Source organism: Apiospora marii (genome assembly GCF_038362585.1).
Source record: "Apiospora marii strain CBS 49790 chromosome Unknown utg000001l_segment0_segment0, whole genome shotgun sequence".
Taxonomy (NCBI): Eukaryota; Fungi; Ascomycota; class Sordariomycetes; order Amphisphaeriales; family Apiosporaceae; genus Apiospora; species Apiospora marii.
In genome coordinates this window covers 2,318,361-2,346,325 of record NW_027117372.1, presented here as the reverse complement: position 1 = coordinate 2,346,325, position 27,965 = coordinate 2,318,361, and the positions used below count along the sequence as shown (strand labels likewise).

At 54.5% G+C, this 27,965-nt stretch overlaps 10 protein-coding genes across 10 annotated transcripts; 3 read left to right on the top strand and 7 right to left on the bottom strand.

Moving 5' to 3' along the window:
• Window positions 1-279: 279 nt before the first annotated feature.
• PG985_000761 (uncharacterized protein) lies at window positions 280-1,974 on the bottom strand (the record flags this gene model as incomplete). Its single annotated transcript, XM_066820530.1, has 1 exon — window positions 280-1,974. One exon carries the CDS (start codon window positions 1,972-1,974, stop codon window positions 280-282), a length of 1,695 nt encoding a protein of 564 aa, XP_066691409.1.
• Window positions 1,975-3,582: 1,608 nt separating this feature from the next.
• Window positions 3,583-4,769, top strand: PG985_000760 (uncharacterized protein; the record flags this gene model as incomplete). The annotated part of the gene is made up of 3 exons (XM_066820529.1): window positions 3,583-3,627; window positions 3,719-4,112; window positions 4,201-4,769. 3 exons carry the CDS (start codon window positions 3,583-3,585, stop codon window positions 4,767-4,769), a joined length of 1,008 nt encoding a protein of 335 aa, XP_066691408.1.
• A 268-nt stretch (window positions 4,770-5,037) lies between these two features.
• PG985_000759 (uncharacterized protein) lies at window positions 5,038-5,487 on the bottom strand (the record flags this gene model as incomplete). Its single annotated transcript, XM_066820528.1, has 1 exon — window positions 5,038-5,487. One exon carries the CDS (start codon window positions 5,485-5,487, stop codon window positions 5,038-5,040), a length of 450 nt encoding a protein of 149 aa, XP_066691407.1.
• A 1,067-nt stretch (window positions 5,488-6,554) lies between these two features.
• Window positions 6,555-8,420, bottom strand: PG985_000758 (uncharacterized protein; the record flags this gene model as incomplete). Its single annotated transcript, XM_066820527.1, has 1 exon — window positions 6,555-8,420. One exon carries the CDS (start codon window positions 8,418-8,420, stop codon window positions 6,555-6,557), a length of 1,866 nt encoding a protein of 621 aa, XP_066691406.1.
• Window positions 8,421-9,203: 783 nt separating this feature from the next.
• Window positions 9,204-10,349, bottom strand: PG985_000757 (F-box domain-containing protein; the record flags this gene model as incomplete). Its single annotated transcript, XM_066820526.1, has 1 exon — window positions 9,204-10,349. One exon carries the CDS (start codon window positions 10,347-10,349, stop codon window positions 9,204-9,206), a length of 1,146 nt encoding a protein of 381 aa, XP_066691405.1.
• A 2,126-nt stretch (window positions 10,350-12,475) lies between these two features.
• On the top strand, window positions 12,476-13,586 carry PG985_000756 (Hydrophobin 2; the record flags this gene model as incomplete). Its single annotated transcript, XM_066820525.1, has 3 exons — window positions 12,476-12,631; window positions 12,735-13,368; window positions 13,453-13,586. 3 exons carry the CDS (start codon window positions 12,476-12,478, stop codon window positions 13,584-13,586), a joined length of 924 nt encoding a protein of 307 aa, XP_066691404.1.
• Window positions 13,587-14,122: 536 nt separating this feature from the next.
• On the bottom strand, window positions 14,123-16,756 carry PG985_000755 (uncharacterized protein; the record flags this gene model as incomplete). Its single annotated transcript, XM_066820524.1, has 1 exon — window positions 14,123-16,756. The coding sequence occupies one exon, from the start codon at window positions 16,754-16,756 to the stop codon at window positions 14,123-14,125; it is 2,634 nt and encodes an 877-aa protein (XP_066691403.1).
• Window positions 16,757-17,737: 981 nt separating this feature from the next.
• PG985_000754 (Cu2+-exporting ATPase) lies at window positions 17,738-21,332 on the bottom strand (the record flags this gene model as incomplete). The annotated part of the gene is made up of 2 exons (XM_066820523.1): window positions 17,738-21,164; window positions 21,223-21,332. The coding sequence occupies 2 exons, from the start codon at window positions 21,330-21,332 to the stop codon at window positions 17,738-17,740; spliced, it is 3,537 nt and encodes a 1,178-aa protein (XP_066691402.1).
• A 2,432-nt stretch (window positions 21,333-23,764) lies between these two features.
• Window positions 23,765-24,524, top strand: PG985_000753 (PCI domain-containing protein; the record flags this gene model as incomplete). Its single annotated transcript, XM_066820522.1, has 2 exons — window positions 23,765-23,797; window positions 23,853-24,524. 2 exons carry the CDS (start codon window positions 23,765-23,767, stop codon window positions 24,522-24,524), a joined length of 705 nt encoding a protein of 234 aa, XP_066691401.1.
• Window positions 24,525-25,734: 1,210 nt separating this feature from the next.
• On the bottom strand, window positions 25,735-26,987 carry PG985_000752 (uncharacterized protein; the record flags this gene model as incomplete). The annotated part of the gene is made up of 3 exons (XM_066820521.1): window positions 25,735-25,971; window positions 26,032-26,731; window positions 26,794-26,987. The coding sequence occupies 3 exons, from the start codon at window positions 26,985-26,987 to the stop codon at window positions 25,735-25,737; spliced, it is 1,131 nt and encodes a 376-aa protein (XP_066691400.1).
• Window positions 26,988-27,965: the final 978 nt, after the last annotated feature.

Here is a 27,965-nt window from a genome sequence, read left to right as displayed (position 1 = left end):
GCGACATTGCATAGAGCGTACAGTAGCAGTATGCAGCGTGTGCCGCCCTGCGAAAAAAAGCAAATGCATTCCAGAAAACACCGCGCCATGTACCACCCATCCCGCTTCTCGCTATGCAAAACTCATCTCGCCTAGGGGTATACAATGCTTCGCTAAAGCACAGGAATTGTCGACTCTTTGGACCGACACCTAATCCCACCTATCATGTATTCGCCGATAATGAAAGATCACCGTCATTCCGGGCTACCCGTTCACAGATGCGGTCAATACAACGGGGTATCAGCTTTTGGAGGGACTGATGTGCATCCAGACCTCATCTCCCAGAGCCCGGGTGATGACGCCGACGAGTGGCTTTCCGTTTGCGTCCTTGGGCGCACTCCGAGGAGTTCCCCGGAACCAATTCATCACACGCAGGCGCAGTTCGTTTGGAACCTTCAGCCGCGCCGCGATCCATTTGTCCTGGGGTCTATATTCTGCTGGTACGGAATCGTGGGTACCGAGAGGGGTGGTGTCGAGAATACCCTCATCTGGCCAGAGATTGCCTACGGCCTGATCTTCGGGAAGTGTTCTTTTGAGAAATTCCAAGGAGGAGTTAACGGTGAGGTAGATGGCTCGTCTGGGATTGACCAGTGTCTTGCCCAGCCATGACATCCACGTCGGATAGAGCACAGCAAAGTCTGTCTGGCTCAGATGTGTGGAACCTTTGATAGTCATCATCCAGGAGGGGGAGCCATTGCCTCTGGTCTCATTACCAATTTCGACCATCCTTATGAAGTTATCCTGCCAATGCATGAATGCCTCGGATCCGATGGCAAGGATGGGTCTTTGCACTCGATTTTTACGGTTTTCGTCGACTACCGGTGTTGCTGGCCCCCAGGCATCTAACAAGATCCCTTGTCCCACCCAGGGGAACCTCTCTGCTTCGCGACAAATCTGTACAGAGGTAGCTCCGCCAAAGGAATGACCCATGATGGTGGCATGTTCTAAGAACATCCGCCCGGTCCAGTCTGACCAGTCAACACCTTCCAGACCTTTGGAACTCGACCCAACATTGCCCTTTTTGCGCAGATTCGACTTGGCCACAATATCCCCCTGGCCACGGTTTATCAGGCCCAGCACGCTGAATGCCTCTTCGATCTCCGCCATTCGCATCTCAATCTGTGCGTTTCGAAGCTCTGTATCGACCCCTTTCGCATTCTGCGGAGCAGTGTCTTGGGCATTGTCCTTGGGGAAGATGTAATCAATTTCGTAGTGGGAACAGGGTTCTGTGTTGTCGATTCGGTTCCCGTCCGCAAGATTGTGACTCGGCGGGATATTGACGTAAGACCGCGCGCCGCTCCCATCGCGGTGTTCCATGGCCACGACGATGAAACCGTTCGATGCCAACTCGCCGCAGACTGCACTGTAGCATGTCCTGGAGCCGCCAAGCCCGTGGGAGAACACGACGACCGGGAATGTAGGTTTTTCGTGCGTGTCCTCGGTCAAAGTCTCCTGGCTGTCGTTTGCGTCGGCCTGCACCTGTTGCCCCGGCCGGTGTGCCGAGAGCCGGGCATTGCGGTAGGCGGGCAGCTTGGTGAACATGGTGGTGGCGGCGATGTAGCCAGTGACGGGCATATGGGGAACGTTGAGGAACTTCGCGTAACCCCTCGAAGTCTGGACCCTCGGCCTCGGCAGCCAGGTCGCTCTGGATGGTTTGTTGCCGTGCTTGGCGTAGTAGCTTAGGTCCGTCGGGTAGTAGACGGAGAAGAGGACCGTGTCCATGCTGAGTGCGTAGTCGTGGTCGCGCTTGATGTGAGAAAAGTGACGGGGCTCGCGGGCGGGGACCTCGATCTCCATGGTGCCTACCGAGTATGGTCCGGTGTACGACGGCAGCGAGTGGAATATCCGGCCCCTCCATCCTTGAGACAACGGGGGTGGTCTAGGGATTTGCTGCTTGTTGGCATCACGTTTGTTAGGTTGTTTTGTGGTATCCATGGTGTGCGCTCGCGTAGTTGATTTGTAGGACAAGGGGTCTGTCATAAGCAGTCGTGATTGATTGTTGAGTAATACATAAGGGAAAGAGGGCTCTTCTATTGTGCCAAGTGTAAAATAGGTTCTAGTCTCGAGTGGCAATGAAGAACAATAGGAAAGGTTACTCTCCCGCCAAAGAGAGGTGTTTGACAGGCCTGGCTCTGTATTATGGTTCGAAAACGATGGTTCTATAACGCCGAGCTGTATATTGACATCGAAGGCTTCCAAACAGGGGAAGAAAATGAAGAGAAGAGGGAAGAGAAGCACGAAGCATCTGACGGCAGGGTCCATCTCTCTACATGTACTCATCACGCGTCCTTCCTTCCTTCCCGTCACCCACGTCGGCTTCTCTGCTTGCGCTCCTGCATATTGATCGTGTGCCGCCTGCCCCTGCCCCACGGAGCTAAGTCCGGGGTCAGCGATCCACGATCCACGATCTACCCGCGAAAATTTGTCAGGGGGAGCTACGTCATAGGGGCCATCGGGAACCCGACCAGAAGGTTTCCACTGGAGATCGTGATCGCAGAGAACCAATGACCTGGCAGTAACTGATGTTGCCAACTTTAAAATTTTGCCCTGGTTTTCGATTGTTCTCTTTTGATCATTAGTCTCGTGTAGGCTACCCGGTTAAGTGAGACCTAAGCTGCTACTGTAGGAGGTAGGCAGGCACTAGGCTGTCCGACATATCGGTTCAGGCACCTCTTTTGAGATACTTGTTAATCAAATCACTGTTGATATGCACTATTAGCTGAGTTCTAATAGCAAGCACCAAATATATGTGGTTGTTTCTGGTATAGCAGATCCTTCTATACCTATCCAACCTGGCAACTGTCGCGCGTTGGTTGCATATATTCGGAAGGCTCGGGTTAAGACAAGCAGCCACGCGGCGTGACCAAGCCAGCGCACGACCTATCAACCACTACCAAGATCCAAAAATATAAAGGTTGACACGAATTTGACAGTTGCAGAGTCTGGATCGATCTATTCATGGCAATGATGCATAACCAAGCCAAGCCAAGCCAAACTCTTATGTCGCCAAATGCATGGCGGAGCTTTTGTTTGAGGCACGAAGGGCTAATATCACCATCGCAAACCATCCCACCAGCCCTGACTTGTAAGCCATGGGCCAGGTCTCTTAATATAGTCTCTAACAAACGCTGTCTTCAGCAGCTCTGCCGATTTGTAATGCAGTGTCCTTTGGGTCACTCACTCGTTTGCAATAGTCGGTGGAAACAAGACTAAGTCCGAACGGTTACCGAACGTCGGTCGGGTCGGAAGACCTAGAACTAACTGGTGGGGTGTGGGCCGAGAAAATACGCAATACGTCATGCGCTCGGGCCAATGGCGAGCTTGCTTTGGGGGGGTGCTGCTACAGAGGTAGTAGTTAAACGACCCCGGACGGTGCCGTTGCTGCAATGATGCATCCAGCAACCTGATAGATTCCTAGTCAATTTTTTTCCTTTTCTTGCAAGAATCATTGCCCGCGACCTCATCCACACCATTCGCGCTCCTCTACAATCTCCAATTGAGTCCCTAGAGTAAACGAATTGCACCTACACAAACATCGCCATCATGTTCGCCAGATCTGCATTCCGCGCGGCTCAGCCGCTGAAGCGCGTAAGATGCCCACAAGCCTCGAGAAAGGCCCTCAAAAGTCTCTCAATGGGCTTACGTTCCGATCAATTGAAGCTGACCAAAGTCTTCCCAGAACCTCCTGTCGCGATCCTATGCCACCGAGCCCGCCAAGGGCGGTGCGAACCCCCTCGTCTACGCTGCCGGTGCTGCCGCCGTCGGTGGTGCTGCCTACTACTTCACCGCCACGCCCTCCGGAAAGAGCGCGGCGCACAAGGCCGAGAAGGAAGTCAAGAGCGTGGCGAGCGGAACCCCCAAGGTGGCCTTCACTGGCGGTGACCAGGGCTTCCTCTCTCTCGTGCTCGAGGACTCCGAGATCATCAACCACAACACCAAGAAGCTGCGCTTCAAGCTGCCCGAGGGCGACATGGTCTCGGGTCTGCACGTTGCCAGCGCCATCTTGACCAAGTTCAAGTCCGAGGGCATGGAGAAGCCCGTCCTGCGTCCCTACACGCCTACCAGTGACGAGGGTAAGTTTTGCGCAATATCCCCATAGCCAATGGCTCTCAGTCAGGGAGGTGATCGATGGCTAACGACAGCTCCTTCGTGTTTTTCTAGAGGACAAGGGTTACATGGAGCTCATCATCAAGAAGTACCCCGGCGGCCCCATGTCCACACACCTTCACGACTTGGTGCCCGGCCAGCGCCTGGACATCAAGGGGCCCCTTCCCAAGTACCCCTGGGAGACTAACAAGCACAACCACATTGCCCTGATTGCCGGTGGCACTGGTATCACGCCCATGTACCAGCTCTGCCGCGCCATCTTCAACAACCCCAACGACAAGACCAAGGTTACCCTCGTGTACGGCAGTCTTACCGAGGAGGACATCCTGCTGAAGAAGGAGCTCGAGCAGCTCGAGAACACATACCCCCAGCGCTTCCGCGCCTTCTACGTCCTGGACAACCCGCCCAAGGAGTGGGTCGGCGGCAAGGGCCACATCGACAAGAACCTGCTGAAGACGGTCCTGCCCGAGCCCAAGGAGGAGAACGTCAAGGTGTTCGTCTGCGGCCCTCCCGGCATGTACAAGGCCATCTCGGGCGGCAAGGTCAGCCCCAAGGACCAGGGTGAGCTCACCGGTATCCTCAAGGATCTGGGATACACCAAGGACCAGGTCTACAAGTTCTAAGCGACGGGCATTCGTGACATTTAGCAGCAAGCAACCTCCTTTTTTCTAGCGACCATGAGATGATAGACTAGATTTGATGCCTGGCTGGGCATATTTTGGCCTTGTTCAGCTCCCGGGTTGTTGTACTTGTATGAATAAACTCTTTTAGCGTATCAGTACCTATGGGAAATTAAAAATAATCTCGTTTCAACAAGCCTCCCCATGTCTAACCCTACACCCACGAACAGGTGAATGGAGAATGCCGTCTTTTTGCCCTTACGTGCTACCATCAACCTCTCGAAGCTCTCCTCATGATGCGCTGCCGGAGGCTATATCTTCGACCATGATGTAGTGCGCCGCCTGTGTTGCAGCTGCTGCTGCTGGGGCTGGGACTAGAGTCCACCTCCGACATGGACGAGACCAAGATCGTCGTAGAAGAGGAATTGGAATCCCCGCCGCTGCCTTGAGTGGTGGCCGCAGCCGCAGCCGGAGCCGATGCCGTCCCTATGCGACGACCGCCGCCGCCGCTGCCACCACTACTGCCACTGACACTGCCCGTCCGCGTACTGCTTCGCCGGCGACGGCGGTACCTCCCATAGGCCGAGTAGAGGGAGCCGGGCGGAGACTCTCCCGGGTGGCAGCACCCGTCGCCCTCCTCGAGCGTGCTGCAGTACGCGCTAAAGACCAGGGCCTCGACGAGGGCCGCGAGAACAAGGCAGCTCACGAGGCCGAGAGGCATGGTATGAATGATAGCTGGTTGTGTGGTTTGTCTGGTTTGTGACTCTGGGTCGTCGTCTGCAGCCAGCTCTGGCTGCTTTTTGTTTCTGGGGTTTTAATTTCGTCTTATCTCACGTTTAGTTTTCTGTTCTGTTCTGTGGTATGTTTCCCTTCTTGATCGCGAGCTTGGTAGCGTACGTAGGGGAGAAGGGATGAGTAGGGGAGCGGGAGTGTGATAAAGGGGAGGTAACTGCCGGGCTTTGCTGGTCCGGGCTAGTATGGTGTGCAAATAACGGGAGGCCAAACAGGATAATGAAGGAGAAAAGTCTAGAAGATCTCCCGTTGCGGCAGCAAGATATCTAAGTATGAGAATATTGTCGTTGTTGTTCATTGGTGTTTCGGCGCCAAGGACGGATGATTGTGGCTCATCTCCTCAGGAGCCTGTTTCATGAAAGGAAAGCCAAGATCGGGGAAGATACGCGCGCGGGGATTATCTACTGGGATAAATGATAATGTCGCTTTTTGCTTGTGTGTATCAGCTGAGTTAGAGAGGGGAGCGACGCGCACGATCATTAGAAAGCTTGACTCCACGGGCCGGGCGATTCTTTAATATGTGATTTACTTATAGCTCGCGGCGAGCACCTGTGACGAACATTAGATCATCGCGACGCTTTTTATGCATCGCCCTTAGTCAGGGGCTGGTTGGTAAGTCAGTAAGTGTTCGTGGCTGTGCATGACTCTCCATGACTTCGTTGCAAACCAAGACATTCCTTTGTTCCCTGTCTTTTCTTAAGATTTTTACGATCATGAAAGGTGCTACGGAGTAACCGTGTTTCTTTTCAGATAACTCAGCATGCCACGAAGTCAGTCAAGACTCCCGTTCTTCAAGACGACCAAACGCGATGGTCTCGCTTCCCCAAAGCCGGAGAGATGCATGAACCTGCGGGGTGCGACTGTTCTGTTTCTCCATTGAGTCACAATTACAAAATCAGACGAAAAAAAAGGGGAGGATGGACCATGTGATTGCGAGGCGCTGTGTACGTGGCGCGCTGGCCGAAACATTAAATATTATGTAGATATATATACTTTTTAGAGCTTGGAAGAGGTCGAACTTATTTGGTGGGCGTGGTGAACTCTATGCAGGTCGATCAGGCTCACCTCGGGAATCGAAGGCAGCTTGGGCGCAGACCCGGGTATCGCGCTACCGCCGGCGCCGAAAGGGAGATAGACTGGGGCCGGCGCCGCGACACCCGTTTCTCCGCCTCCCGACATGGGGCCGCCCATCCCGTTCTCCGCCTGGAGGCGCTTGTTGTCCCGGACGCACTTCATGATGCCCCAGATGGCCACGGCGAGCATGATGAGGCCGAGGATGCTCATACCTACGATCAGTCCGATGAGGCCGCCCCGGGATAGGCCACCGCCGCCGTCTTCGCTGTCGTCGTAGCCGGAGCTCCTGTGGGTGCCGTGGGAGGAAGAGCAGTTGTAGCCCGCCGAGTGGTAGCTGTGCGGCGACTCAAGGCAGACGACGTGCGTCGACTCGGGGATGTTGGCGCCGTACGTGGGGAACACGAGGATGTCGTCCTCGGTGCGGCTGGCGCTGTACTTGACGGGCGCCATGGCCATCTCCTTGGAGGCCAGGTCGAAGACGAGGTAGCTGCGCTTCAGCAAGGGCGCGCCGATCGTGTACTCGGGCTCGTCGCCGCGGCCCCACGCCTGCTTCTGGCGGTTGTGCATGGTCGCGTTCTGGACGCCGAAGGCGCAGACTGAGACGGCCGCGCCCAGGTCCCCGTCCCACTTCTGCGAGGTCCAAGTGTCGTTCGGCAGCACCAGGTCCGACAGGGGCACGGTGAGGCTGGGCCCGTACTCGCTCGAGAACTGGATCCCGACCCGGCCCGTCACGTTGTCGCGTTGCGAGCAGTTGATGGTGGCCATGTCGTAGTACGGATCCCACGTCGCGCCGGCCATCGACCAGATGTGCTCGGCGAGGTCCTGCGGCAGCTCCGAGATGGTGTAAGACGGGTCGATGGTCACAAAGGGCAGCTCGGTCTTGTTCTGGACGGGCGTGAGCGCGCCCTCGTTGGCGGTGCTGGTGTTGAAGGCCGTGACCTGGGCGTTGAAGGTGCCCGTCTTGTACGTGTAGCCATCGGCGTGCCTGTGCGACTGCTCGATGTCGAACCGCACGAGGGGCGCCTCGAAGGCCGACCTGTCCACCGCGCCGAGCAGCAGATTGCCCGAAGAAGCGTCCTCGCTGTCCAGCCACATGCTGAAAGCCTGGGAGTTGACTTGGCCGTCGGCCAGGAGGCTGTCCAGAAAAGATGGGTCGTCCACGTCGCTGTACGATTCGGAGTTATTGAAGCCGAGGGCCAGCACGCCCGTGGCCGTGTCGGAGCTGCTGGCTAGGCCGAACGTCAGATTGCTGACTTGGGCCCCTCCCGGCAATCCCATGACATCCCGCACGCTTTTCCCGTACGCCGACGTGCCATCCTGGTAGTAGACCGAAAAGGTCTTGTTGCTGTCGCGTTTGTAGTCGTCGTCGTCGTTGCCGTGAGATTTATAGCGCTCGTCGACCTCATACACCAGGGTAGAACTCTCGTTGGCCTTGAAGCCATCGCGCAGGCAATCCTCCCGCGACACCACATGATAGGGGCTGTAATAGCTGTAGTATCGATTACATCGGTCGGCGTCGGGGACCCATGATATGTAATCAGACAGGGTCAAGCCCAAGGACAAGTTCTGCTCTGGGGTTCCGACGACCACGTTCACCATGTAAGTTGCATCCGCGGGGAAAAACTTGACATCGGTAGCCGTGTTATCCTCGGACCCGGACCGACGCTGCTGGGGGGCCGAGCCACGTTGCGGTGATGCCTGGCGCGAGAAGGGGAGGAGCACTTGGGCGTTCGCGCCGGTAGCAAGGGCGGCGACGAGAATCGCCGCCAAATGAGTGGACGTCTTCATAACAGCAGAGCTGGAAGACAGGTATTAGGTAGATCGTATAGATCCCTATTAGTATTGAAAACGAATGACTGTCGACTACAACACCATGATGGGCAAAGTCGCATCCCAAAACCAAAATCTAGGTAGGAAGACACGCATGGGAAGGGGAGGGGGTGACTAAGTAAGAGACCAAGTCGCGACGGCAAGGACCGTGAGCGACCCCGTTGGGCGTTGCGGGCCCCGGCACAGAAAGGAGCCCATCTCATCTCATGTCGTCTCATTAAGTCACAAATTTTCCTCCGAAAATGACAAAAAGGCCCGCCCTAGCGATATTGGTTTCTAGTATGGGCTGGGTTGGCAAGGTTAGTTTCCTCGGCCAACCTGCTTTGGGACGAACCATGTGGAGTTTAACTTAACGTCCCCGCGTGCATTAGATACAGACTCCTTGCATCAAGTGTGTTTATTCCTTACTCTTAAATCCAATTTTTAAGTTTCATCGAGCAAATCGAAGTGGTGGTAGTAGTCGTGTATAAAGTAGCATTATGGTATATTGGTAATATGTGCATAGAATTTTAGGTGTCCCTCCCTTTCCTTAATGTTGCATCGCAGGGCTGATTGATAACGGCAGGCGCGATGCGTGATGTCGAGGCGAATTACAGCAGGACCCCCAGGGCAGCCAGAGATCTAGGCAGGCAGGCTGCCGATAATGGAGCAACTAGCTGCAGCCTAGGGATTATTGCAGTCGGGACCTTTATCTTTAGTGGGCTTGGCTCGGGCCGTTAAGAGGTAGGCCAGGAAGTTAGGTCAAATGTAGTTCTCGTCCTCTCTGCGATAGGGCCACCAGGTGTCGCTGGATATCTTTCGGGTATCCCATCGCTCAATCACACACCCAGGGTAGTCCACCGAATAGTTTCGCAGCGGCAGCAGCGCAGCTGCTTTGGACCATTTCGGCAGCGCGAATGCGTTCCATTTCCACTCGTCCTCCGCCTCCAGGCTTCCCAGCTGGTGGTAGGCCACAATGTTGAGCCAGGTCCTCCCCCGGGCCCCTGCCTGTTCCTTGGCCGCGCCCGGCCCGTCCGTATCGTCGCTCTCCGAGTAGTCGCTGTCCGGCTGGCTCAGGCTGAAATCCGTGAGACACATGGGACAGAACGCCCGGTCATAGTCGACCGTCGTGATGGATGAGCCTGCGAGCTCTTTCTTGCTAACACTGAGCCCCGGCACTCGAAAGGAGAGCCCAGGCAGCTCGGCCCCAATATGAGTTCCATAGTGTCCACATATGAAATGGGGGGAGTGGTCCAGGTAATCTCGCACTGCCGGCGCATCGCTGCCACTACAAACCAACTCGTGGGAGATGGCAAGGAACAGCTGCCTGTCCACGAGACGGACTCGGGTGGTCTGGCGCCAGAAGGGCTTGCCCGGTGCGCGTTTCATGGCGGCTTTCGGGTCGGCCGTGACGTGCAGCAGCTCCGAAAACTGACCGTAGTCGTAGAGCAGATCGTTTCTTATAAGGCGGGCATGGTAGTGTCGGAGCTGGAAGTGCGGGTTGAAAGTCGTGTGTTCTGATTTGGGACAACACAGGGCAATGTTTCGATAGAAAAAGCGGCACCATGGCGACCATGGCAACGAGGAGGCAAAGGCCTTGGCCACTTCCCTGTCGGCATCGCAGGCATGCAATATCTTGCAAGTATGGCAGTAGACGAAGCGGTTCTGCAAGTCTCGCTCCAGCAGCGGCAGCAGTTCGGGTTTTCGGACGACCAGCGACTGGAGTCGATGCTCGAGCAGCTCGAAGGCGGCGTGGCTGGTCAACGCCAGGCAAAGAAGGGCCTCGGAAGAGAGGTCCTCGGCAACGAGCAGAAATATGTCGGTTGGCAGGCTCAACAGCGTGGATTCGAGTTGGAGAGACAGCTTTTTGGTGCGGAACCAGCCGGGCTTAGCACGGTTGACAATCATGACGGGCGAGCAGATGCCGGAGGGCTGTAAAAGGTTCATCCATTACACGCCAGAAGACGGCGGCCATGCCGCCTCCTTAAGAGCGTTTCCGGTGGGAGAACCATGCTTTAATGACTGCCACACTTGTTGAAGTTGGAAGATTGCCCCGACGTCTTGGTTTGAGACCGCAAGGTGTCAGAGGGTTTTTGGGTTGAGGCGTTGAGTCAATTGTGTCGCTTGAGAGCATGGCATGGGGGGTGAACTCTGCTGTTTACTGTTATAAAGCCACCGCCATGAACATTGTAGCCTCAATTGCAAGTCAATCAGGCTGTCTCAACATCACGAATGATTCCCCGGGATAAAGTGGTTGTCTCAGCCCTCCGCTGGGACCTTCCACCTCATAATCTAGAAGCCGACGAACCAGGCAATAAGACTGCGCCAATGCCGCGATTCCTGAGCGCCGCTTTGACTGGCTATGTTAGCAGTGCTCTGATTCTGAGATCAGGAGGCTGCAGTTAATTAATGGCTGTCTGTGCATGGGACTTCCCGTGGACTTCGGAACAGAGAGAGAACTTTTGCGTGACAGAGCGGAAAGAGAGTTGGCATAGGCGAATTGAGATTCATTAGTGATCCATAGGCATTTCCGATTGGACTCACTCCAACTTGGGGGCATATGTTTCTGGTAGTTGTCTGTTCTCTCTTCAAGATAGGGCAATCCAGCAAATTGCTTAAAGCCCCTGATTTGTAGCCTTTCTCGCTCAGGTGGCAGATGGGGGAACATGTCGTGCATCGAGACGATCAGAGGTGGAGTTCGTTCAAGTATATTCGAGTGATCCTACTAATTACAGAGTGCAATCAATATAATTGCGCACAATCAAAGCTTCTCATCTCCGTGGCTTGCTGTCATATGTCACGGGCAAAACTCACAATAAACACAAGTTGAAGCTTCCAAACGTGTGACACTGGCCTGCCATGAGAGACGTCAGGGGGTTTGGGTCCGAGAGCCTTTATGCTTATTTCGTGAACCATTGACTGCGCACGTAACTTGACATGAACTTGACACTGAAGTTGAAACGTCATGCTGACAGTTATATATCTGCATTGATCATACGAGAGGCTCTGGCGAACATTGCTACTGGCCTTCGCGACGAGGAAGGATTGGTTCAATGTCAGCCTTCGCCACCATCGAGGGATGGCAAAGACGCCTCTGGATGATCGGGGAAGCAGATAGCATAACAACATCGGACGCGGTCGCCTTGCCATGGTAACGCAAGATTGAAATAACGATATGTCGTGAATCTGAACAGCCTCCGCCGCCTTGCTAACATAGGTCTCGCGACTTGCAGAAGACGCGTAACAGACCATCCTTAACAAATGCATGGCAATCACAGAAAAGCGAGCTTCGGTCGCTGTTCACGGCGCTAGACATGCAGGAATCGAGATAGAACAAGGGGAAGATGGGTCTATACTGAGACAGCAACACGAGGTGCATAATATTGCGAGGCCAACTCTGCTTCCGAAGGCGTTATTGTTTCTCTAACGGAAATGAACTCGTCGGCCCACGAAGGGAAAGAAAGGATGCACATCGCCTCTCTTCATTGGTTCGCCAACATCCGGCCAAAACTGTAATTTTTGCTTTTGGTACGAAAGGCCGCGAACCTCCGCTCATTTCGGCCAGGACGCCGCCTATAGCATTGGGAAACGGGACTAACAATCCAGAAGAAGAGTATGGTCACATATGGAAGAACTCCGACTGTCGTTTGTGGCGGATATTTTGTCTCTCGTATGATTTCCTGCAGATCTGGAACATTATTATCGATGTAGATCACAACAAGGCGCTTACTTTCCCAGAGGCATCCAAACATCACTTGGGAAGAGTGAGAAATTTGGTGTAGTACGCCGATGGGAAAGAATGTCATACAATATGTAGCGTGTAAGGTAGCCAAAGATGATGGATGAAATCGAATATAAAGAGGCATCAACCGCCTCACCACTCAGTGTAATCTTTTCTCACCATCACCAACAATCTTCCTCATCCGCTCAACCAGCCCCAGCTACCTCTGGAACACTTCAAGCACTCGCTATCTATTCACTCGTTTATCAACTCAACACCACTTCCCACCTTTCATAACCCACCCTTCACGAAGATGCAGCTGAACCAAGCTACCGTATTGGCCATCCTGGTCACGCTGTCCATGGCGGCCCCCAGCTCCAAGAAGGACAAGCATGACAAGGACCACAAGAACGACAAGGACGATGGCGCGGTCGTTACAGTTCCCAGCGGTGGCTACGCTGCTCCTGATGTAAGATGCCCCTGCATATGCCATCAATGGTGTTTCTCTTTATACCAGACCCAAGGGTGTGCGCGTGAAATATCGTACGGGACTGACAACTGCTCTGTCATAGCCTTCATACGCAATCCACTACCCGGTAGACCCCAAGACTGAGCACAGCGGCTATGAAGTCGGGTACCCCTCTGACCCAGAGGAGAGTCACGATAAGGATGACAAAAAGGACAAGAAGGACAAGAAAGACAAGGACCACAAGAAGAACAAGGATGACAAGAAGGACGATAAGGAAGACAAGGACCACAAGAAGGATGACAAGAAGGACCACAAGAAGGACCACAAGAAGGATGACAAGAAGGATGACAAGAAAGACGACAAGAAAGACGACAAGAAGGACGAGAAGGACCCCAAGCACGATGGCGGCTCTACCTACGGCGGCTACCCCGTCGGCGCCAGAAGCAGCCACGATGACTCCAAGCACTCCAAGGACGACAAGGACAGCAAGAACAACGAGAACGGCGACTACGGCTACGGCTACCCCGTCGGCAATGACCCCAAGGACAACAACAGCCACGAGGACTACCCCAACGAGGACTACCCCTACGGCAGCTACCCATCCGGCGACAACACCAACGACAACGGCCCGGCCGCCTGCAAGAACAGCCAGGACAAGTTCGGCAAGCGCAGCGGCAGCAAGGCCATGTGCTGCCAGCTGGACGTCCTGGGCCTGGTCGACCTGCCCTGCCAAGAAGGTATGTAGTTCCCTCCTCTGATCATGTGGTTCCCTTACTCCCCCTTCTCCGAGACCCATGACTAATTGCCAAAACAACAAACAGCCTCGGACAGCGAACTCAGCGCGACCAAGCTGATGCGGGAATGCGCCGCCGCGGGCATGACCGGCATGTGCTGCGGCGGCGAGGTCCCGCTCCTCGGCGTCGGCGCTGTCTGCTCCAAGCCCAAGCGCCGCTAAAGGGCCGTTTCATGGTCTGAGCATCCTGGTTGGTGGTGTTCGCTTGCATCACTCGAACACGGGGCGTGCGAGAAGCAAAGTAACAGAGAGATGGGCTCACGAGAAGAGGGTCTCTGTTAGTTGGTGGGAGAACAGGCGGGCATCCATTGGAGATGATGATGCGTTGCATATGGTCGTCCGGCAAGATCTTGGACAACTTTGTATAAGGACTTCATGCCGACTTTTACTTCTGAACATATATATTATTAGTATGTACCATTGAAAATATTTCAACCCGTCTTCCATTGTTCTTGTATCGAAGTTGAGTTGGCCGACATGGCATGTGTAAAACAACTACCGAACACAATATGACGCCATGGTAAAGGCAGGATGGAGCATGCAATTTCAAATCGTCTCATTGAGTCATCCTAAGCAGGTCATAAGATCGTCTATGCAACAAATCATGGAAAAACATAACAGTCATTTTCCTTTTTCGTTTTCCTTTCCCCTTTCCATCCGTCCTTAAAATCCATTCTCGTCATTTTCTTTTCTCCCTTTCACTGTCCCGGAGGCAACCGCAGCTCCTCATCCCCCGTGACCTCCACGACGCCCTCGACGCCCTGGTAGGTGTACCGCACGTGCAGCACCTTCTCGACCGCGGGCGACGGGTCCCAGAACCCGAGCAGGTTGCTCTTCTCGAGCCCGGCCGGGATGCAGAGCCGGCCGTCGCTGACGAGCGCCGCCACCGCCACCGTCGTGTCGGCCACCTCCTCGGCGCCCCATGCGTTGCTGCTACGGCTGCTGTGGCGCGACGACTTGGACGAGGACGGCGCGGCGCTTTCTTCCTTGACGCCGTACTTGGCGCTCAGGATGACCAGCCCGCCGCCGCGCTCCGAGGCCTGCCGCGACTGCACATTGTCCGCGAGCAGGAACGTGACGTCGTCGGCCTCGGTCTGGCGCTGCGGCACCGTCGCCAGCCGCTTCTCCTCGCGCCGCCGGGCCGTGGCCAGCCGGCTGCGCTGCCGGAGCACTTCGAACGCCGCTAGGGTCGCGAACGGCACCATGGCGCTCCAGAGCAGCGCGGTGCGCGCCTTGAGCAGGGCGTGGCTGGCCGGGCAGACGAGGAAGGGCAGCCGGATGGTCTGGCCGCCCAGCCGCGACCAGCAAAGGGAGAAGTGCAGGTTGTGCGCGCTCAGGCCTATCTCGAAGCCGAAGGCGGAGAACCGCCCGGTGGTGCGCAAGCAGCGCAGGGTCAGCAGGCTGGCCCAGATCGAAGTCCACGAGACTCCAGCCTCCACGCGGATCCGGCGGCCGAAGCTGAGCCTGGCATCCTTGGACGAGGACAAGGCAGGCTGTTTGCTGAAAAGCTTGCCGTACAGGCGTTGAGGCCAGCTCAGAATGGAGCTCACACTGGTGGAAAACAAAGCAGACGCGCCTAAACAGCCAGGCTCCGCGTTTGCCGAGACCGTCAAAGAAACATCGCGGCGGTTCGATGAATTTCTCCTTTTCCCGGCAGCCTGTGGGACCAAAGGCTCCAACAGGCTTGTGGACCGATCTACGCATTGCGTAGTGTATGCGAGCTCGACTCTTGGAGGGAGCGACACGGGCATCACGAGGCTGAGGAACCTCCTGTTGATGTTGGAGAACTGAGCAACTGCGTGGCATATCTGGTCTGGCTTGGCAATCCAGTCTCCGCTCTCAGCCTTGCATAGCAACAGACCGCCGAGCGTGGGCCGCTGCACAAGAGCCGACAGGCGAGGGAGTCTTCCCTGCCAGATAGGGGCCTTTGTACCGACTTGGACAATGCTCCGCTTAGAGTCCAAGGGCAAGACCACACCATGCGTGACCCGAAGTCCAATTGCAGGCAGCGGAATGATATCGGACTCCAACTCAATGATGGGGCGGTTGTGTTCTGTAGGCCTCGTCGACGGCAGGCTATGCTGCAAGGTGAGCGTGATCAGTGGCTGGACCAAGCCGTCTCGCAGCCTGGCAATATGGTCTCTGGGCATGTAGCCGGGCAGGCACGGCTGGTAGTTGTCGACCAAAGCAGCGCTGGGCACGGTTGCAAGGTCCTGCATAAATCCATAGATGCTGCTGTTGATCGTCAATCTGGTGGGCCGGGTCTGTATCACTGGAACACCAGGGCTATCCTCGTAAGCCAAGGGATCGGACTCCTTTTCCAGCTCGTCGCCATTAAGGGCGATGCGCGGCTCACTGTCGAAGAGATGATGAGGCGTGTAAAGCAGATAAGCTATGTCCATGTTTCTTCCGAGCCCAGGGAGTAGTACCGAGAAAGAGTGGCTTGTGAAGAAATCAACCGGCTTTAGCATGGAGGGAGAAAGTTCCGAGCCATCTTGGAGCCCGTGAACTAGGCTTTCCGCATCCAGGCGAATGCCAAAGTCGAACGTGTCGAGGCTGTGGTCCAGGTCCACGCGGGCGCGATCGGCCGTAGCCTCGAGAGTCCGGAACGGGGAGGTGGAGAGCAGCAAATCACTGTCTTGGTCAGGCTCCCCCAAACAGTCGCGTTCATATACCAGTCGCCTGTGGGGGTTGCTCAGCGTCTCGAAGGCTTCTTGGATGATGGCCCAGTAGATCTGGGCCTCCTGACGAGCCTTGGGCGGATGGGCGTCGGGATGCAGCAAGACAAAGTAGCGATAGTAAGCCCGACGCACCTCATCCATGGGGGCGTCCGGGGCCACACAGAGCAACTCATAAAAGTTGCGGGCGTGCCAGACGTCACGGACGGCGGCGGGGATAGGGTGCCCAACGGCCTGCTGGGGCGGCGGCTGCTGCAGCTGCTGTTGCTGCGGAGGCAGTGGCTGCTGTTGCTGCTGCTGGTAGATAGACCCAGCATCGGTCCCTTGATCCCACACCGAAGAAGCCCCATCGTCGAAATCAAACTCGATCTCCTGCCGGGTGGCGGCGAACTGCGAGTTTAGCGAAAACCGCGACGGCTGGGCCTGCGACGCCCCGGACCCATAGACCCCTCCCGCCGCCGACTGTGGCTGTAGGAGGCTGTCATTGTAGGCCCCCGACCGCCGTGAAACGCGCGAAGAGGACTCCGGGTGGTCCCTCGACCTGCGCGAGGAGGAGGACTCCGGGTGGTCTCTTTCCCTGTCCTTGTCCTTGTCCTTGTCCCTGCGCGAGGAGGACTCATGCTTGTGCTTGCGCCGGCGGTGCGAGTCACTCATGGTTGTGATGAGGGCTCGCTACCAATAAGCGATTGGGGGGTATTTGCTGATGTTCTGCGTCAATGATTCGCAGGCCTATGTGCGTCAAGCGGAGGTGAAAGTTGACACACAGATCAATGAGAGGATGAGTTCCTCTTGAGGAGCGGGTATGGGAGGGGAGAAAGTGGGATGGCCGGTATGGCACAGGACTTTCTGAACCTCTCGAGGCGGGTGGTGTGGTGCGGTGTGTCAAGAAATAAACATTTGAACCCCATTTTCTTCTGTTTTAGCGGACCGGCTGCCGGGATGGGGATGGGCCTAGAAAGCACGGAGCACCGCGTTGACGTGTGTGCCAGCCTGCCAGTAATAGAACGCCTCATCCTGTGCATAAGTAGGCAGGCAGGGGCAGGGGCAGGGGTTGTTGGTGGAGAGGAAGGGCTGGTGGCTGGCTGTGTAACGTCGTGACTTGACTTGATACCAATTCCCAACTTCTCACTCACATAATGCAACCCAGGTTGTGATGATGACGGGCATTCGGCAATCAGCTCATGGGGCAAGGAGAGGGGAGGCAAGGCAGCTGATTCGGGGTTCGCCTCACCGTTCTATCGAGTCTCTTCCCCATCGATCGTAGCCAATCCACCGGATGCGGTGTTTAGGTTACCTAGTACAGAAGCACTGGGATAGCGAACTATTTCAATCGCGCTAACCAGCCCGATGGGACCACATTTTCCAGCTTGCTTGGCTTGCTAATCTAGGCTAAACAGAAGAAAAACGCGGAAAAGAAAAGAACAGTGGCTGGTGTCTAAGGGGAAATCGTCGTTGAAAAGAATCATATAACAGTAAAAAAAGAAGTATATTTGATATCATGAACAGGTGAGCCGACTAGGACCACTCTCAATGGCAGAACCCTATTTACAAAAACGAACCCGGTCGCCAATGGGGGGAAACCAGTATGTACTCCAAGCTATATGCAGAACGAAAACGAACGACATGTAGGAACCATTACACATCGTGCCTATCCAAAGTGGCGAGCGGCACGTACCCCTCTTCCTTCTTGGGTCCTCTTCTAAGGACGCTACCGGCGACACCTTGGACCTTGGCTAGGATGCCGTCGAGTCCCCAACCACGGCCACGCCTCTTGATGCCTCCCTTCTCCGCAAGGAGCGCCTCGTCCATCCATGCCGGTCGCTTCCAGAATCGGAGTAGAAGCGAACTGACTACCACGCTGACACTACTGCAAGCCATGGCAGCACCGGCAGCCATGGGATGAAGGTGGAACCCGAGGGGCAGGAAGATACCCATGGCAAAGGGAAGGCCCACGATGTTGTACATGCAGGCCCACAGAAGGTTCATCTTGATGCGCATGAAAATAGTGCGAGCCAGATGCAGGGCCGCGGGGATATCCATCAAATCATTTGGCCGCATCAAGACAACGTCAGCCGCCTCCATGGCAACATCCGTGCCACTGGACATGGCAATACCAACGTCGGCCGTCGCTAGAGCTGGAGAATCGTTGATACCATCACCAACCATGGCAACGCATTGACCTTGGGCTTGCAGCTGGCGCACGATTTCCTGCTTCTGATCGGGCGATACGCCAGCATAAACGTCATCTTCAGCAATGCCAACCAGCGAAGCAACTGCTAGTGCAGTAGATCGCTGGTCACCAGTCACGATGGCGGTACGGATACCCATCCGGTGAAGAACTTCAATGGCAGCTGTAGCACCCTCCTTGATAGTATCCGCAAGGCACAAGTGGCCAGCGTACTTGCCATCAATGGCGATGAAAATATTCGTGGTGCCGGCAGATGTAGAGGCCTTGGATCTGTTGGCCTTGGCATTGATTTCTTCAGATGCCTCAATGTCGTCCTCGGACACTTCCACCTTGTTCTCCCGGAGGTAGCGGACATTGCCTACCAACACCTTGTAGCGGGTTCGCTCGCCGCTAGTGCTGGGCTCGACAGTGGCACTGATGCCCCTACCAACCGCTGCTTCGAAGTCGCCTATGCTGCCATCAATGGCGCTTTCCATATCGATACCGATTTCGGTACGCGCAGCCGCTAGCACAGCTTTACCAACAGGATGTTCACTTCCCATCTCGGCGAGGCCAACAATCGTCCACCAGAGGCGTCGGCGCCAGTCATTGCCTTGCCAGAGTGAAGTCAGCTTGGCAGTGGCGACGCTCATCTTACCATAGGTGATGGTGCCTGTCTTGTCGAGAACCACCTGCGTAATCTTGGTAGTAGTCTCTAGAGCAGCGCCTCCCTTGACCAAAATACCATTCTCAGCACCAACTCCAGTGCCAACCATGACTGCAGTGGGCGTAGCTAGCCCCAATGCACACGGACAGGCAAAGACGATGACGGAGATGCATAGCTTGACGCAGACAAATAGTCTGCCTCCGCTCTGCTCCTGTAGGAAGATTTTAGGGGGGTTTTTGAGAACGTGGCTGAGAACCATCCACACGATGAAGGTCATGAGGCCGAGGAAGAGAATCGTAGGGACGAAGTAACCCGCAAGCGTATCTGCAAGTCTCTGAATCGGCGCCCTCGTGGTCTGGGCGTCCTGCACAAGCTTGACGATCTGGCTGAGTTGGGTATCGCGGCCAGCCCGGGTGACCCGGAAGTCGACGCGTCCGTGTCCATTCACTGTCCCGCCAATGAGATGGCTTCCCTTCTTTTTGTTTACAGGGATGGCTTCGCCGGTCACCATGCTTTCGTCGACGTAGGTCTCGCCACGGACGATCATGCCATCGGCAGGAATCTTGTCTCCAGGTCGTATAACAACAACGTCGCCAACCTGGATGAGTTCCGTAGGAATGACCTTCTCCTCTGCAGCATTGCCATCCACAACAGGAGTCTTGGGCACCCCTGAAGCTTGCACATCGTCCCACCCTTCGGCTGCCTTTTCAGCAGCAATCGGATCCGCATAAATCGTAGCCATGGAAGGGGCAAGTGACATAAGTCGTGAAAGAGCTTTCGACGTCTGGCCCTTTGCGTTGTTTTCAAGAAATCGACCAAAGGTGATGAAGGTGATAAGCATCGTACTCGTGTCGAAGATGGTACTTGGGCGGCTGTGAGGAGGGAACATGAAGGACACACACATGGCCATTACACTGAAAAAGAATGCTGATGAGGTACCCAGCACGACTAGTACGTCCATGGTTGGAGACCCATGCTTGACAGACTTCCACGCTGAAACGTAGAAACGCTTTCCAATACCAAACTGGATGGGTATCGTGAGAACTAAGCAAATGATGTCGCCAAGGAACAAACCAGGCAGAATCTGCAAGGCACCAAAGTCAAGTGCGGGGATCATCATTGGGAAAATCATGCCAATGAAGAAGACGGGGATGGCGAAGGTAAGCGAGACCTTGAACGCTCGACGCCATTCTTGGATCTCGCGAGTTTTAGCCAAAGACTCGAGTTGAGCATTGTTGTCATCGCTATCGGCAACCAAAGCGTTGAATCCCAATTGCTCCACGGCGTCAACGATCTGTCGAAGACCAGTCACAGCTGCCTGATGTGTGACTGTGAGGCGAGAAGTAGCGAGGCTCAGGCGTGCCGTGTTCACGCCGGGGAGAGCCAACAAGGTCTCCTCGATCCCTTTCGCAGCAGCGGCATCTGGACTGCCGTATACCTTGAATTGGGCGGTGGAGGAGCTGCCGCTGTGGTCGGAAGTATCAAAAACTGTGGACAAGACAGTTGCCCCAAAGCCGCGATCCTCAATAATCTCGGCGATTTTCTCAGCAGGCAGCTTCGCCGGCTCGTGGGTAATAACGGCTCTCTCGGCCAACAAGCTGATGTTAAATCTGAGGACACCCTCGACTCCGCTGAACCCGCCTTCCACCGCAGATGTGCAGGCGCCACAGGTCATGCCCTCAATGGCAATGGTGGTCGTGGCAGACGTCGGTCGCTTTACTTCTCCCTCCGAGTCTAAGCTTTTGGTTGATTTCTGCTCTTCGCTGTCGATTAAGGTCGCTCCAAATCCTCTGTCCTCGATAATCTCGACAATCTTCTCTGGGGGCAGTAAATGCGCATCGTGTTCTATTACGGCGCGTTCAGACAGCAACGATATACTGAAGTGTTTGACGCCAGTGACATCAGCAAAACCGCCCTCGACAGCAGACGTGCAAGCACCGCAGGTCATCCCCTCTACGGCTATCGTCGTGACTGTCATGGTCGCTTCTTCGTCATCTTCGGCGTCGAACAGTTTGTCGAAGGGCTTGAAGGCAGGCGAAGGCAGGTCGGTGGAGAGAACCTCGGCTTCGAAGCCGCGGTCCTCGACTATTTCGGATATCGCTTCGGCGGAGATGCGCTCGGGGTCGTGCATAACTACTGCCCTTTCCATGACTAGACTGACGGACACATTTCCTACGCCATCAACGCCCTTGAAGCCAGCTTCAACAGCAGAGGTGCAAGCACCACATCTTCGGAAATGTCAGTAAACAACCTTCACTGGGCGCATATGTGTGCAATGCTACTCACGTCATTCCACCGACTCTCAGAGTCGTAGTTGCCCAGGAGGCCGTCTTGGGGGTTTGCAGGGAGGACTGCATCGGCCCTTTCGGCGGGACCTTGATGTTTGAGGGAGCCATCGCGCAGGCTGCTGGAGGATTGCTCGTCTCGATTGGATAGCTGGCGACCAGGTCACTGTATTAAATCAAAAAAAAAGGGCGGGTCGACTATAATGTGGCCGGCATGGTATAATTCTCGCAAAGTCGCAGTAACAAACAGTCGGGTGTAGAGAAAGTTGGCTCAGTCGATCATCAGAAGTCCAGCTCCGGGTGGCAATGGGTGTAAGATGGTAGATGAATGGGTGGCTATAGTCAGCTTATGTAGGGTTGCCGGCCAAGGAAAGAAACGGAAGGTGGTTTTTGGAAAGGATGCGATTATGTTGCAGTCTCCGTCAGCAGCCAACTCGGGGAAGACCCTTGTGAAAATGCGCGCGCCCGAGTTCGAATCGCCTGAATCTTTGGCAGACCGTGCGGATACTACGGAGCATTTGCTGGAACAATGAACTAGGATCAGGGGGACCAGGACCAGGATCTTTCAATGCAGCATCCCCCGTAGCGTAGCGTAGCGGTACTTGTTTGTCCGTCCAGAAGGTCCGTCGCCTTGACGCGAAAGGGAAATACGGGAAGGCAAGATGAATAATACGAAACCCGGACTGCGGAGACTTTGGCTAGCCACAGCAACATGTGTTGATTCTGAATAAGATTGATGCCCCTAAATGTAATCAAAGGCTCTTTATCAATGTTTCCCATGTGCGTGCCCCAAGACACCTTTGTCTTTGCTGCTTCGATGGAAAAGAGAAAGAGAGAGAGAGATCGCGGTCATTGGAGCCCGTAGCGGCAGCAGCAATTTGCCGAAGCTAATAATAAGTTTAACTTGCCCAACTTGGCTGTCGCTCTTTTTTTTTCGACTTGTTAATTATCGAGCGCCACAAGCCATACCCACCAAGGTTGCAAGGTCACTCTACCGTCCCATTTCAGGTTCCATGACTCGCACCATGCTGCCATGGATGCAACCACAGATAGACGCTCCGGTACAGCAGCGATAGTATCGGGACTAAAGCCAAGCAGGCCTGGGGAAGGAAGTGAGCTATGTTCCCCGGTAGCAAACCGATCGAAACCAGCAGCTTTAGGCGATGCCAACGTCCTTGTAGCAAACCAAGCCGGATATTCTTTAAATTGATGCACGATAACCGTCGATCTACCGTACCCGTCCGCCAGACAGGCGCACACGGTCCCCAGTTGATTTCGCACGTGGAGTTAACTGCAGCTCGATATTTAAATGCATAAAAATCAGGATACCATGCGAGCATGAATATTCCTGATGATCATGGGCACGCACCTCGTGCTACTTTATCCCATTATCCCATCGTCCCGAGGGTGAACCCAACGTTTATTCCAAGACCCTGACTACGAGAAGAGAGAGAGAAAGAAAAAATATCCAAAGCCAGGTCAAGCCTGTTTCGGTGCTTCCCGGCCTCGGGGCTGTTTCGATTTCTGTCAGGCTCTGGGATTGTTTCGCCTAGACTTTGAACCACGTCTCCTACGACGAAACGGTTCCAGCCTCAGCAAGCTAAAACTTTGGCACAATACCCCAATACGAGCTGAGGAGCCACTGAAAAAGTCGTGAACACTCCCAGCTGAGATTCATCTGCAGCCTATCGCAAAGCTTAAGTTTAACCCGAGTTATATTTATGTCGCGAGCGGCACGTTGGTTCGTGGTTGCATCAATTTGCTGCTGGCTGGGAAATGCATCGAATGCCAGCCAGTACATACCTCCCAACCACATTGCGTGTAAGCTTATGTAGGCCTAATGCTTCTGTTGTTCCCGGGGCATCATGTCACGGCAAGAGCAGCAGGCTGCGAGTAGATAAGGTGTGTGTGTGTGTATGTGTGTGATTGATATTGCCCATGAGCCGTCTGTGATATTGATCCCTATCCGGAAGCAGAATCTCGGCATCAGTGATACCAGGCTTAAAGGAGGCAGGTGTCCTTTGCGTTGGGAAAGAGGGGTGCATGGGTGCATTAGCATATCAATCACCTCTTGGCTATTTCCCCGTTCGTCACCCCCACCAATGCTGCCCCTCTGCTAGAAGCTACACCTGTTGGGGCCTAGCAGCTTCTGGACTTTGGATCGCAGGTGGGTTGGCTGCCTGCGCTTGCCTGGAGCTCAAACAACTCTGATACACTCATGATACGAGGGACCAAACTGCACGACCTTCTACAGAAACATTCAACCGCCCTGCCGGAAGTTAGTAATTCTTGCGAGTCTCGTTATTCCTGCTTCACCCTGCAAGTGGACTCCAACCCCGAGATCATCCGAACTCTTGGATCTACATACGGCATCGTTCTGGGTAAAGCGTGCCAAGAGGACCAAGAGACGTCAGCCAGCTGCCTGTAGCCCCTCCACAACCGTGAGCAAGGCTGTTGGATCTCGAGCTTGCCTCTGACCTCACTGACCGCAAGGCTACCTCCATCACCCCCACAGCCTCTTGAGAGGGCTCTCAACACCCATCATGGCGCAGGTAAAGGCTTTGAATGCGTTAGAGGTTAGTGGGATACCATAACTCTGGCCAGGATGTGGACTAATTGCACCAACTGCAGCCTTTCCTGGCTCTCACCAAGTCGGCAACCTCGCCCCGCGCCGCGGCCGATCTCGTTACGAGAGCCACCTCGACACCAAACACTTATGTCTTTGCAGAACTGTTGCAGTCACCGCAGATCCAAGCACTCCCCCAGACGCCCGAATTTGCTTCATACTACACCCTGCTCGAGATATTCTCATACGGCACCTACTCCGATTACAGAGCCACCCAGAACCTCCCGAGCCTGAACGAGCAGCAGACCTTGAAGTTGCGCCAGCTGTCCCTGTTGACCCTTGCCAAGAACCCGCAAAACCTGAGCTATGCATCTCTACAATCGGCTCTGGGTTTGAACGATGCTCGCGCCCTCGAGGATCTGGTCATCAGTGCCATCTACGCCGATCTAATCACAGCCCAACTTGACCCCCACAACCAGGTCGTCCACATATCCTCCGTCTCGCCCCTGCGGGATCTGGCTCCCAACTCGATCCCTGCGATGCTGGCCAGTCTCCAAGAGTGGTCTGACCGCTGCACAACAACCCTGGCTGGGCTCGAGGCGCAAATCGCCGCCATCAAAGACACTGCTGCCCAGAAGCACAGCGAAAAGAAGGCCTGGGCGAGCAAGACGGAAGAATTAATAGAGGACGAGAAGTCCTCCGACAAGGCGCGCACGGTCGCCAGCAGACGAGCATGATCACCCGTGCCGTGGCTGGTATGCGCACTGGACGATATGGTAAGCGGGATAGGGGCGGAAATAGTATAGAGGTTGAGGCTGACGATGACGAGGCAATGGACCTGGACGATAACCAGGACTTCCACGAAGATTTTGAGGGAGGCGCTGCTGGGAAGAAGCGAGTCAGCAGACGGAAGATGTGAAGCCCTTTGCGTCGAAACTCTCGAGTTGGGAGGTACATCCATCATTGGGCATACGAGCTGACCCATTACCCACGACTCTGCAACCAGAGATGTGAAAGAGGGGTAGTCATGTTCTGCATCTGAGTCTGGCAACCAAAAGTGGGCGGGCATAGAGGCAGATTCGACCGTAGAAGCAGGTTTGCCCACGGCACCATAGAATTATGTTGGATACAGGAGACATCCTTATCCGTCCGTCAATGAAGCACATGAGATTATAATGCTTGCTGCCTCTGTTCGTTTGGTCCTCCTGATGTGGCACCAATAGAAGGAACACCGATAATGGTATAATTAGCAAATTTGAACAGCAAAACCCACGAGAAACCCCCCTTCAGAAAGGCAGGGATTTCGCACTTTCGTCACGTACCTCACAGCGAGCAAGATTCATTTGTCTACACATTTTGCTTCTGCTTCCCAGCTGTTAAGACGCAGAATACATCAAAGGCACGTGCATTTCTAATCAAGTTGGAGGACAGATGTGATTCTCTCTCTGTGACTGATGACTATCTAAGGTCAAACAATAAAGGGTTTGGGGGCGTAATCTCTACATCTCCCATCTAGATGCTCACCCCCCAACATTTGTCGTCGTTCAGACTTCTTGCTTTTGAGAATTGCTTGCAAGAGATCCCCTCCTTGCCATTTTAACCTGATCCAACAGACTTTGAAGTAGGGGAAAAAGAGGAGAAACATCGCAGGCTTGAACATCAAGTTCGGTATGGATGTGTCCAAAAACACCCATCGCATTTGCTGTGTCACAAACACAGACATAAATAACGCCTTGTTTTCGCCTTGGTAACCTCCCTATCCCCACTGTAGTTATCCACCCTCACAAGGGTCGAATAATGGAGCGCAACGAAGAGAAAGTATTATTCAGAATACACGCACGCCGGCTGATGATGATAATACAGAAGACAACGAAGTAAGGAAAAAGTCGTGACATCATGAATGATTATTATCCCTGAGAAGGGACAACGCATACTGTGCGAATACTTCTATAACCTCTTCCCAGGAACGAGAATGAACAAGACACAGAGTGCGGCATCAATGAGGGCAGTGATGCCGAGCACCATCAGGGACCGCTTGACGATTAGTTTACGCACGTACGGCTCTGTTATGCGAGAGAAGTTGAATGGCGTGTACTCAGAGAACCCAATAAGGCCCATGAGTGGATCAAGGGAATATTGGTATGAGGCTAGGAGGTAGACTCCTACAGTAAAGGGTAAGATGACCTGCGAGACATATTAGTATGGTAGATCGAGGACGGGACTTTCTCATGATATATCACGTACCCAGCATCGAGTTTGCCTGGACATGTTCAGGAAGATGAGAACAAACGCAGTCCAGAAGGCACCAAACATGGCAATGAGACCAGTAATCAGCCGTGCTATGATGGTGGGCGGGATCAAGTTACCCAGAGCACGGGCACGCAGGAAACCGGGAAAGGCATCGCGTTCCATGGCCTGGAAGACATAATCCTTGGCAACGTCAAAGACCTCGGGGTCATCCCGGCCATCCTGTTCGATTGCGGTTGTGATATCCTGAGTAATGGAGCCTGGCAGTGTGATCTCGCGTTCAGCACCCGGCAGGAGGAAGGTGTACAGAATCTTTTCTGCGCTGGCCCGGATATCCTCTCTAGCCACGGCGTGAGCTGGTGAGTTGGAGTCGGTTGTCAGCCCGCGAGGGGTGCTAAGGTGGCTGCTGGCGCGAGCTCGACGTTCTTGACTGCTTGCTGGAGAATCCTGGTGCTGCATACCAGGAGTCGGCGGTTGATCGCGCAGGTACGCCGACATTTGCGCATTCTGCTCTCTCTCCTTCTCGGTTGAATAGTGTGAAGGACCGGCTGGACCATCGCGCATCTCGCCCATAGCTTCCAACACCGCAGATGATCGCTTAGATCTACTGTCACCGTCTGGGGTGCCAACTAGGACTGATCTCCTAAGCTCACGAACATAGTGGCGACAGAGTGACATGTGTTGAGCGACATCGAGCCTGCAATTCAATTGTCAGCGATCCTCACTCCTTCGTTAGTTTCCGTTTGCAGGATTAAATACCAGAAATCAAGGTAGTCAACAGATCGCTGTTGATCACGCATGTAAATGTAGAAAGAAAACAGGTCGACCGGAGGATGAGTGCGGCGACTCAGCACCTCGAATAGCGTCGGCAGTCGATTCCTCGTCATGTCGGGGATTGGCGACGGGGTGCCTCTCGAGAAGGAGTTGGGCGGTTCATGACCGGAGTAGGCCATCTTGGCAGTCGTATCGAGCTGAAATAATTGATACTGTGCAGCGGCGAGTTTTAATCGGTCGGGTTCCAATGCGTCTCTCTAGGTTTCGGGGTGAATGAATGTGGTTGATTGTTTGACTCTGCAGCTCTCCTTGGGTGGGAGGCTATTTTCGCGAACTGGGCCGACCGAGTCGAAATTGGGTGGTGAATTGTCGCGTGGTTGCTGGGCGAAGGAATGTGGAGCTGACAGGCCTTTTGGGAGATTCGAACAAGGCAGATTGTTCACCAAGTGAATGAACATTAAAACGAATGGCAATTGAATGGATCAATTCTCATCAAGGAGTCGCGATGACGGCAGATGTGACTTGTTCAGAACGCACGCCCACAAGGTTGGCTCGGCACCTTGGAGTAGTAGTCTTTGGGCTTGTCAATCAAATAGGTAGGTTAAGTTAGTTGACAGGTACGCGCGGGCGTTGCGAGCGACGACTTTGATACGACAAAATTGAGATTAGACGTCACGGCAGATCGGAAATTGGTAGCTCGTTCTGTCTCTGTCCCTCTAAGACAGAAAATGGGGCGCAGCCATGTAGCAGTGGGTGGGTGCCAGGTCGTAAGCTGTAGCGCGATTGGCAGGCGGTTCAATGCGATTCAGGTCGGACCAGGGCCTGGGTGCTGGCCTGGGAAGCAGAAGGAATGTTGATCATCTGAACAAAAGCAGGGCGGAACTGAATTGCCCACCCCAGGAGCCAGCCAAGAGCCAAGTCTTTGCTTTTCCCTTCTCAGCAGAGTCAGCAGTATTGGTGTAGGGGCGGCAGCGGGTCACGTCGCCAAGGTTGGCTGGCCTAAGCTCCAACTCCAGGCTGGTTGGCTGGGCGCTGTCTTCAATTGAAAGTGGAAGCCAAGCAGAGGACCACTTGAGCTCTATTCAAGCCACAACTGATAGTGTCTGTCAAGCCACTTAAGCCACCACAGCCACTCTCTTCTCGCAACCCCACTTCTA